Below are 9950 nucleotides of genomic sequence, written 5' to 3' on the forward strand. Positions count from 1 at the left end.
TTAGATTCAATGAATTAACATATGGAATGATGTCATGCATGGGTGGGCAGCAGCTGCAGCACTTAGTGAGGGGAAGGAACGGCGTCGTAAAAGGCAGAAGACGGGGGAGTTGACTGGACAAAAGAGGGGTATATGCGACTGGAATATTTGGTTTCGAAACTCTATTATGTTTCACTTATGCGCTGTTCTTTTTTTCTTTCTGTTCCGCTTCCTATAAATCCGTGCCACACCCTTCACTTATTTTCCGCACATCACATATTTTTCTCTTTCTCTACGTTTCTACAACCTTCTTGCCCTCTCTCATCAGGTCCTTCTCCCTATCTCAATATTATATTATTTTTCTCTTTGGCATCATGTGTCACCTCCATGCACATGCATCACGCCACTATCGCCCTATCGATCGCACCGAGTCCTCCTCAACAATTTGTTTTTTCATAAAGAAAATTTTAGAGTGTTATTATATATATCATCCGAGTTTACATTTGTTTAAATATATGTTTTCCCTGAATAATCGTGTGCATGCATGTTGGTGGTTACTGATTTGATCTTAATTCGTACTACTTGTTTGAGTTATTCGTTAGTTCCAATATTGAGGGCACTGGAGTCAGGCACCTTATGCATGTGTAGGGGTAGATGGCTTGATTCAGCATCAAAATTTCTCAACTGAGATTCAACTATTTGCATGGCTTAATGGCTTTAAAGTTTAAACCGTATACAATTATTGGTTCTTAAATTGCTCCTATCTACGAATCTAATGATTGTCTGTTATGATAATTTAAATTAACCAATTTTTTTTCCAGTCCTTTCGTGAACATGGCTGCCAGATGTTTGCGTATATTTTGTTTTGTTTTTCTATTTCCTAGAATTTTTCTTTGTAGAAATACCTTGGCAATGTTTGTTTACGGTTTTTAAAATTTTTATGTTGGACACATTTGAAAGTTTGTCTTCTGAGCACTTAAGAGTACTTGAATGAAACAAAAGAAGGATTCTTTTTCTTTTGTTTTTAAAACATTTGTTTTGAAATTTTTTTCAAAACACAATAAATTTTAAATGAGAAATTGATTGCAAATTAGTATATAATTATTTTAGAAAACAGTTTTAGTGGAAGGGAATCAAACCTGCCGGGACTGAGTTTAGATATTATGATTTCTTATGAGTTTTCTAAACTTTTCCATAGTTGAATTCTTAGTTCTTCAATTTAATCAAAGATCACACAATTGGTCAATTCTGACTCTTGTTTCTACTTCTGCAGAGAAGGAAAGCTTTTGATAAAGAAAAGAAACAGAAAGAACCTTGTAATTTTGGCTTGAAAAGCCATGGCCAGGGAGCAAATTCAGGTGCTGAACGCGCTTGATGTGGCGAAAACACAATGGTACCATTTCACTGCAATCATCATTGCTGGAATGGGCTTCTTCACCGATGCATATGATCTATTCTGCATATCCCTTGTTACGAAGTTGCTTGGCCGAATATACTACCACGTTGATGGCGCAGCAAAGCCAGGAACATTGCCTCCCAATGTTTCAGCTGCTGTAAATGGTGTGGCTTTCTGTGGAACACTTTCAGGCCAGCTTTTCTTTGGTTGGCTTGGTGATAAGATGGGAAGGAAAAAAGTCTATGGCATGACTCTGATGCTGATGGTAATATGCTCCATCGGTTCCGGCCTTTCATTCGGACATAGCGCAAAATCCGTGATAGCAACTCTCTGCTTCTTCCGGTTCTGGCTTGGATTTGGTATTGGTGGAGACTATCCACTTTCTGCTACCATAATGTCTGAGTATTCTAACAAGAAGACTCGCGGTGCATTCATTGCGGCGGTGTTTGCCATGCAGGGTTTTGGAATTTTGGCTGGTGGTATCTTTGCAATTATAATTTCAGTTGCATTCAAGGAAAGGTTTGATGCTCCACCATATGAGCTTGATCCAGCTGGCTCAACTGTTCCACAAGCAGACTACATTTGGAGGATAATTGTGATGGTTGGAGCACTCCCAGCTGCATTGACTTACTACTGGAGGATGAAGATGCCCGAAACTGCTCGTTATACCGCTCTAGTCGCCAAGAACACGAAGCAGGCAGCAGCAGACATGTCTAAGGTTCTGCAGGTTGAGATTCAAGCTGAACCACAGAAAGAGGAGCAGAAGGCTAACTCATATGGCTTGTTTTCCAAGGACTTCCTCAGTCGCCATGGACTGCATCTACTCGGTACAGCAAGCACATGGTTCTTGCTTGATATTGCATTCTATAGCCAAAATCTTTTCCAGAAGGATATCTTCAGTGCAATTGGTTGGATACCTCCTGCAAAAACCATGAATGCCGTTGAGGAAGTTTACAGAATTGCAAGGGCTCAAACACTTATTGCTCTATGCAGTACAGTTCCTGGCTACTGGTTCACAGTGGCTCTCATTGACAAGATAGGAAGATTTGCTATCCAATTGATGGGATTCTTCTTTATGACTGTCTTCATGTTTGCTCTTGCCATTCCTTATGATCACTGGACTCATAAGGATAACCGGATAGGATTCGTGGTGATTTATTCATTGACCTTCTTCTTTGCAAATTTCGGGCCTAACGCCACCACGTTTGTCGTGCCCGCAGAGATTTTCCCAGCTAGGTTCCGATCTACTTGCCACGGAATCTCATCAGCATCCGGGAAGCTCGGGGCTATAGTTGGTGCATTTGGGTTCTTGTACTTGGCACAAAACAAGGACAAGAGCAAAGCAGATGCAGGGTACCCTGCAGGTATTGGTGTGAAGAATGCCCTTATTGTCTTGGGTGTGGTTAATATTTTAGGCTTCTTCTTTACATTCTTGGTGCCTGAGGCAAACGGAAAATCATTGGAGGAGATGTCAGGTGAGAATGATGAGGATGTTGGAACCCAGGAAGAGTCAGAGCAATCACATTCTCAAAACAACAATAGAACAGTTCCATATGTTTAGGATATGTTTATCTGTAATGTTGTTATATTAAAGTAGTAGCTTCAAATATTAGGCTTGGAAAGCACAAAAGCTTTCCCTGCCCCTACAATATTTCTGTTAAATTTTGCCCGAACAACATGTAACAGGAACTAAGAGATATTTGTTCTACGAATATTGGCAAATTTGAGTTACGATTGATGTGTAGCCATTATTGGAGTGTATAGTATTTTCAATAACCAGTTTCACAAACCGATTGTGTTCTGCATGTTATCTTTATTTCTTTTCCTTTTTGACTTGCTTGTTTCAATGTTTCTTTCCCTCAAGTCTAAGGAAAACGATGGTATTACACGAGGCATGTGTATAATTGAAATGTTTTAAGAAAAGACTACAATAAATGTTCATGATGGAACTATATGAATATAAAAAGAATCTTATCGTCTGAAATATGAACTGTGTCCGTATTCCTAGGTGCTTATGTCAATACAGATGACAATTGGTTATTTCAATGTTGAGTAGACGAAAAATATGACCCTGAGGCTACTAGTTGCGGTTCCAGTCTGTTCACGGCACATTTTTGACTTGTACACTTCAATTGAAACTTGAAAGCAAAAGATCCCAGTGGGGAGTTGGATTGGCGTTTTCAATCTCTCAATATTTTCTTTTTGGACTTGTTCACCTCCTCAATCACTTTATGGTCCACACAGATCAATTAATCTTTTGATGGAAACTGTTTTCAACCATTCTTTAAATGATCAACAGACTTTTTTTTTTGTACAAGAGTTACAGCTAAACTTTTATATGCTTCATTTTACTAGTTTATATTTTCTTTACAACATTAGATATATTTATATTATATTCTCTGTTGAAAACTGCAAGCCAGTACACCGACTTCATTGTGTGGGTAAAACCTTGTCTTTCATAACTTATTTGGGGTTAATCTTTTTTTTTTTTCGTTCTATTTTTCCTAGTCAACCTTGCTCCTAGCCTTATTGCATTGATGGTTATCATATTCATCCGAGAGACTTTTGGCTCGACCACAGGTATCAATAGTCAATTGGCAAACTACATTTACTAACCCTTAATCCTTAGAGTAACCATCGCCTATATCTTGATCCCCTTTCTCCCTTAAATCTAGCTCAATAAATGATAATATCAAATAAAACTTCAGATAATTGGCAAAAACATGACACTATATGGACTAGTCCAACCAAATAGGCAATTTTAACAAATCACATTTATTCATCTATCAAGGTAGGCATAGAGGAGGACTTTTTAGTGTTTGTCCTCTTTATCTTTTAGACTCAAGCAAGGAAGTTGTGAGTCTTCCAGGATTTTTGGGCTGACTTCAAGTTCAACATAAGCTGAATAGGCAATTAACAAATCACATTTATTAACCCCTAATCCTTGAAGTAACCATCGCTAATGTCTTGACCTTTTTTCTAACTAAATCTAGCTCGATGAATAACAACCTTCCTACAAGAAGACATCATATAAACTACAAAAGGTATAACTCTATTTGAAACAACCAACACCGAGCTCTAGGACCAATCTCCTTAAGTTTAGCTTTGGCCGAAACACCTCTCAGTCTCATATATAAGACAACCTTAATCATCTTTTGATGTTTCACGAGTTATAGTACAGATCCCCGGAGATAAAAAAAAATGGAAGCAAAACAATGTAATGGGGCTGAAATATAATCTAAAAATATGTGAATTCTCTGCGTTTCTGTAGGCACCGGTCTCTGAGTGACAGGAAGGAAGCAATTAAGATTGAAGAGAGAAAAATTAAGAATTCAATCGGAGCATGGCTAACATACAAATTAGAAAATTTATGTAAGGCATCATTGCATCTGATTCTTTCTTTTGTTTTGTTTTTTTTTTCCAAAGATTACTCATTCAAAATACCCAACGACACTTATAAAAGCATAAGATACTAATGAGATGATTACAACAGTGCACAAAAAAAAAAAAAAAACAACAATCGGACGTGCATGCTCAAATAAACCACAACAGTTAATTAGCATCTAATTGTTTCAAGACCTTATAGGAGCCTTTGGCAGCGGAATATTTGCAATATCAGTGGGCTGATGCCTATTTCAAGTCCCCACGTTATGGAGTTTGTCCACAAATGGTTCAATGATCCATGTAGCCCATTATGCTGATGTTTTAGGCCCATTGGCCCAACCTACTGGTTCAATGATCCTATCACCACTGATATTGATTTTAAAAACTACTATTTTTTTTCCAGAAAATACTTTCAATGCAATTGCAAAAACTGTCAGCACAACTTGTGTCCTTAACTAAGTGGTCCTGGTTCAAATCCCAGTCTTGAATATGAAATAAATTATATTGAAAGAAAAATACTCACCTAGAGTTATCAAAATGGAAAGATTTTCCATTCAGCATCCAAGTTTATTAATGGTCCATTAGCCTTTCTATATCCCTTATGAACTCAGAATATACACCACTTGTTTTGGATTTTTTGTGCTATACTGACCAACTTCAATTTTGGACGCAAAACCAATACATTTTCTTTGCAAGATTCCTTGTAAATATGTAGTTTGTCTAGCACTATGGAATCTTGGAGCTAGGTGGGTGCGTTTTGGCTCTTGTACCTAGCATGGAACCAAGATCATGCCGAAACAGGCGCACGTGTTTATCATAGAACCTGTAGTATTGGCGTTTAGAATTCACTCAATTGTACTTGTACATGGTGTTATAACTTACAAAGTAGTGAGATTTCACCATCAAATGGATAGTACCCGAACAGAAAGGAAAGAATCAAGATTCTACAGCATGGTTTTTTCGTTTTATTTAAATTTATTTTTAAATACTAGCCTTTATCAAATTACACAAGATTCCATCCCTGTATTTCCCACACGCGATCTTCATTTTCCTTATGCAAGTTCTTTGCCACATTGATGTACTCATGAAGTAACCATGATAAGCTAGCTTTCAAGAAGCAAATATTGATAATGCAAGTTTTGAAGTTTTTTAGATACCTTGCCAAAGTTAGAACAAGGGACTTTTTTATCCAAGAAATCTATCAGGATCCATAGAGTCACGCTCATACACAATACAAGTCCAGAACACTGGGATTTACAACAATAACTGCCAAAAGCTTTAAACCCATCAGCCTTCAGATTCATATTAGTGGAGGTATATTCCTGTGGCAAGATGGGTTCTATTGATGACAAAGCATGAAGAGGTAATTCATTAAAAGTAAAACTTTAAAACCTAGTAGATTCTGATAAGAAAATGAATTCAGTGCTTAAACATTTCAATGTGCACGGTCTCTCAGTACTTCAAGATCCATTTCTGTGGGGTCAGTAGCCTGAATTTCATAATGGACACCATCTAGCTCTCGTCTAAACCTGTCTTTAGTAGTGGCATAGAGCATCTTGGCTCGGATTCGAGACGTTGAAGGGGACCTAATCAATCAATGAATAGCTAAGAATTGTGATATATCTGGCGAAATCATAGGAAAAGTAAATTAATTAAGAAGCATGTTATTGAGAATAGTCTGGAATAAAAGAAGTCAAATCCAAGCTTGTTCTTCAAGAGATGAGGAGATGAAGACTAACTCCAAGCAAGATATTGAAGAGATACTTCAAATAAATGATAGCAAAAATGTTTTAAGAAAGTGGTAGCCAAGATGCCACTCAAACAAGATATGAGTAATTATTGACTAGAGACAGAGAGTAGTCTTTCTGTGTACAATCAGCTCCAAAAAAATAGAGTTCTAAATCAATCCATAGAAAAATAACTTGATATTTATACTAATTTTTATGAGAAGCAAGGTAAATATATGAAGGTGAGGCTTGCAATTCATGCTGATGTAGTAGGTAGCTAAGCATGCCAATGGAAAAGACTACCATTCTAGCTGATGTGATAAACAGCTAAACATGCCAATGGAAAAAGACTACGGTTTGCTTGAAGTGTCATCATATTAGAGAGGACACTCTGAAAATTCTAACTGAACAAAGCACATAAAGCTTTACCTCATCAAATTTTTTAACTCTCTAAGAAAAGAATGGACTAGAAATATTTGAGAACACCTAAATTCTCTAATTATTTATTCTAAAGTCACAACTAGACCAAAAAAAATATATCAAGAAACTCTCTCAATATGGTTGAACTAAAGGCATCAAGCATGAAGATGTTTGTTATGTTTTATTTATGTCTCGTTCTTTCAAATAAACATAAGAACTTCTAGCCAGTAATGCTCTATCTGCAACTTAAATGTAACTGACACTGGACACAGCTGAAGTTGATATATGAGACTGCCATCCAGATTGGAAATGGGTTAATTTAAGATGCGGAGATCAAAAACTAAAAATACTACATTTAGTAACATAGGCAGCCCAATCATATAAAAAATTTGTGTCTACACATTAAAACAAGAAATTTAGCACAACACAATGAAACAATGAACAAACATACAGTTCCATAATCAGAGAACATGCATAGAGTGACACTAAAGCAGAGCAGTATTGACACGGGCTTAAAAGAATTGCATGGCATGGTTATTTTGAAACTTCCAAAACTATGATCATATGTGCCACAAAATTTGCTTTTTGCACAAGAAAACGGTTACACCAGGTATCATGCCTCAAACAACATCTTTCTGGTTGGTGCAAGAATGCTTTTAATTGTGTTGTGTAGACAAAGTTATAGATCCTTTTCTTTTTTTATATATAAAAGAGAGAAACAAACCATGCAATGAAGAAGATTTTGCTCTTTTGACAGTTCTCAGAAGTGACGAAATCATAGTCAAAGACAGCATATCTGCAATCATTCTCAGGCAAAGATGCAGCGAAATCCTCATAGCTCTCAGCCGGGTCACCAGTCTTCTCAACCACAACTTCCCTTTTCTTCTCATCAACCTTAAAGATCAGATAACGGTGAACCTTCTTCTGCTTCAATTCCATGAAGGTGTTCTTGCTGTGATCAGCAACACCCATGCCTGATGAGGCATTTGGCTGGAATTCAAACGCATCTGGGTCAAAAGCCTTTTCATCCAAAACATGATTTTGAATTCGAACACACACAAACATTCACACGCGAAAGGTACGTTCAAGAACCAAAACTTACAAAGTAAATAGCACAATGGAGCAAAGAAACAAAAATAAAAACCAAGAAGAATGTTTACCCGGCTGAGGCCTCTGAAAGACATGAGGAATAAAGCTTGGAATTGAAGAAAGAGCGAGAGAGAAAGAAGAGAAAGGATTCAAGTGAAGAATGCAATGTTAGAAGAGAATATATATATATATATATATATTGAAGAGTTGAGTAAAGAAAAGAAAGGAAAATAGATAGGGGGCGGTGCGTTGTAGTAACGCGAAGTGTTGAGTGGAATCGGGGCCCATGAGTCGTGCAGAAAAATCAAGGATTTTCCACCGCCCATGGGACCCACTTTTGTTCACCGCTCGCCTCATCCCTTCGCCGCGTATATTTCTTTTTCTCAGTTTATTGAGTTCTTCTTTTCTTACCGACGACCATCCATGCCCAATTGCCCACGTCTTACCCAACCTCATGTTATGTTTTTTTTTTTATCGGGTAAACATGTGTTTTAAAAATGAAATATAAAATTTAGTCAGCCTGATGTAAAAGTTATTATAAATATATTTGCCAGTTAACTAATATTCATTGTCATTAATAAATTCATGTGATAATAAGAGATGAATTTATCATTAAAATAATTATAAATGTGACTATGTCTAATTATCAATATAAAAATATATTTATTATATAATATTTTTTTGACTTTTCTTTTTTTCACTCTCTTAGAAGATGAATCGGTAAATAGTCATTTTTGTTTCTCAATGTGTAATTCGTTGATAAATATGTCTCTAAAAATAAAAATACAAAATTTAGTTCTTCAGAATACAATAAATATATTTGGCCGTTAACTTCTAGACAAGATTGTGTAGGTGTAAAAAGGCAAAAAAAAGCTGAAATTGTCAGGTAACTTTTTGTAAATTTAAACTCATTTATCCCAAACCTGTGTAAAAAGGCAAAAAGCTGGAATTGTCAGGTATCTTTGTGTAAATTTAAACTCATTTATCCCAAACCTTTTTCAAAAATCGTTCGTGACATATGATGTAGGTTCTAGATCAATGGATGAGATGGGAGCGAAACAAGTGCAACATTCTCTAACTCTTGAGCGTGAAGACATCACATTATGTGTCACTGTAACATGGATGCTCATTTAGTGACCTCTTAGACAAGAAAAATAATAATCAAAGAATAGTTTTATGGCTATGAACAATTCAAGGTAGATAACCATGGAGGTTTGTAAGCTTCATGTGTAACATTAATATGAGATTTCAATTTTTTTGTTTTGTTTTTATGTCCATAGGTAACAAAAGAAAATGTTGCGAGTTCTTTAGGTGGTATGATCCTCTGGTGAATGTTCTTGAGAAGAGAATTATACACAACTAAAGTATAATATGCAATCTTAATATTAGACATTTTCACATTAAACCGAACATACATTAACGATAACAGTCAAGATTAAAATATATAACCTTTTAATCCATATTACTCCAAATTAAACAATTCACATACTTTAAGACAACATGATTTACTAGTAAACAAATACTAAGGATATAACACATATTGTATCATCATTATAATATTCACATTAAATACTTAATATAACAACATGAATATATCATGATAAGCACAACATATCCTTTAACATGATACCAAGTTGTAGAAGAGAGAAACTCACACAATCCATATTATCCACCATTGGGGAAAGCTGTTAATTGCTATATGGAAATGGATGAGTGATTTTGTCAAGGATAGACATATCTAGGTAGTGGGTTACCATGACAACAAAGATTGCAAATGGCCTTGAAGAAATTGTGATACATCCTATCTTACGGACTTTCAAATATTGTGTATAAATATGACATTCTTTGTGATGCATGCAGAAAGAGAAAGTAAAACAAGGTAAGCTCCCTTACCTTGAAGATCCTAAAGTTTTTAAAGGTTCAGAGGACGAAAGAAGAACGAAAAAGGTTGAAGC

At 36.0% G+C, this 9950-nt stretch overlaps 2 protein-coding genes across 2 annotated transcripts; one reads left to right on the forward strand and one right to left on the reverse strand.

Moving 5' to 3' along the window:
- The first annotated feature begins 201 nt into the window (after positions 1–201).
- On the forward strand, positions 202–3180 carry LOC114399297 (inorganic phosphate transporter 1-4-like). Its single transcript, XM_028361463.1, has 2 exons — positions 202–307; positions 1253–3180. Exon 2 carries the CDS (start codon positions 1317–1319, stop codon positions 2934–2936), a length of 1620 nt encoding a protein of 539 aa, XP_028217264.1. The 5' UTR covers positions 202–307; positions 1253–1316; the 3' UTR covers positions 2937–3180.
- Positions 3181–5883: 2703 nt separating this feature from the next.
- On the reverse strand, positions 5884–8225 carry LOC114399298 (actin-depolymerizing factor-like). The gene is made up of 3 exons (XM_028361464.1): positions 8067–8225; positions 7631–7896; positions 5884–6345 (listed from the first exon to the last, which is right to left on the reverse strand). Exons 1-3 carry the CDS (start codon positions 8088–8090, stop codon positions 6195–6197), a joined length of 441 nt encoding a protein of 146 aa, XP_028217265.1. The 5' UTR covers positions 8091–8225; the 3' UTR covers positions 5884–6194.
- Positions 8226–9950: the final 1725 nt, after the last annotated feature.

The sequence above is a fragment of the Glycine soja genome, chromosome 19 (genome assembly GCF_004193775.1).
Source record: "Glycine soja cultivar W05 chromosome 19, ASM419377v2, whole genome shotgun sequence".
NCBI lineage: Eukaryota > Viridiplantae > Streptophyta > Magnoliopsida > Fabales > Fabaceae > Glycine > Glycine soja.

Coding starts and splice junctions, on each gene's coding strand:
- LOC114399297 (XM_028361463.1), top strand. CDS start 1,317: ATGGCCAGGGAGCAAATTCAGGTGCTGAACGCGCTTGATGTGGCGAAA.
- LOC114399298 (XM_028361464.1), bottom strand. CDS start 8,090: ATGTCTTTCAGAGGCCTCAGCCGG. Junction 7,897..8,066: donor CTTTCAGAGGCCTCAGCCGG/GTAAACATTCTT, acceptor TTTGAATTCCAG/CCAAATGCCTCATCAGGCAT. Junction 6,346..7,630: donor AAAATCTTCTTCATTGCATG/GTTTGTTTCTCT, acceptor TTGATTGATTAG/GTCCCCTTCAACGTCTCGAA.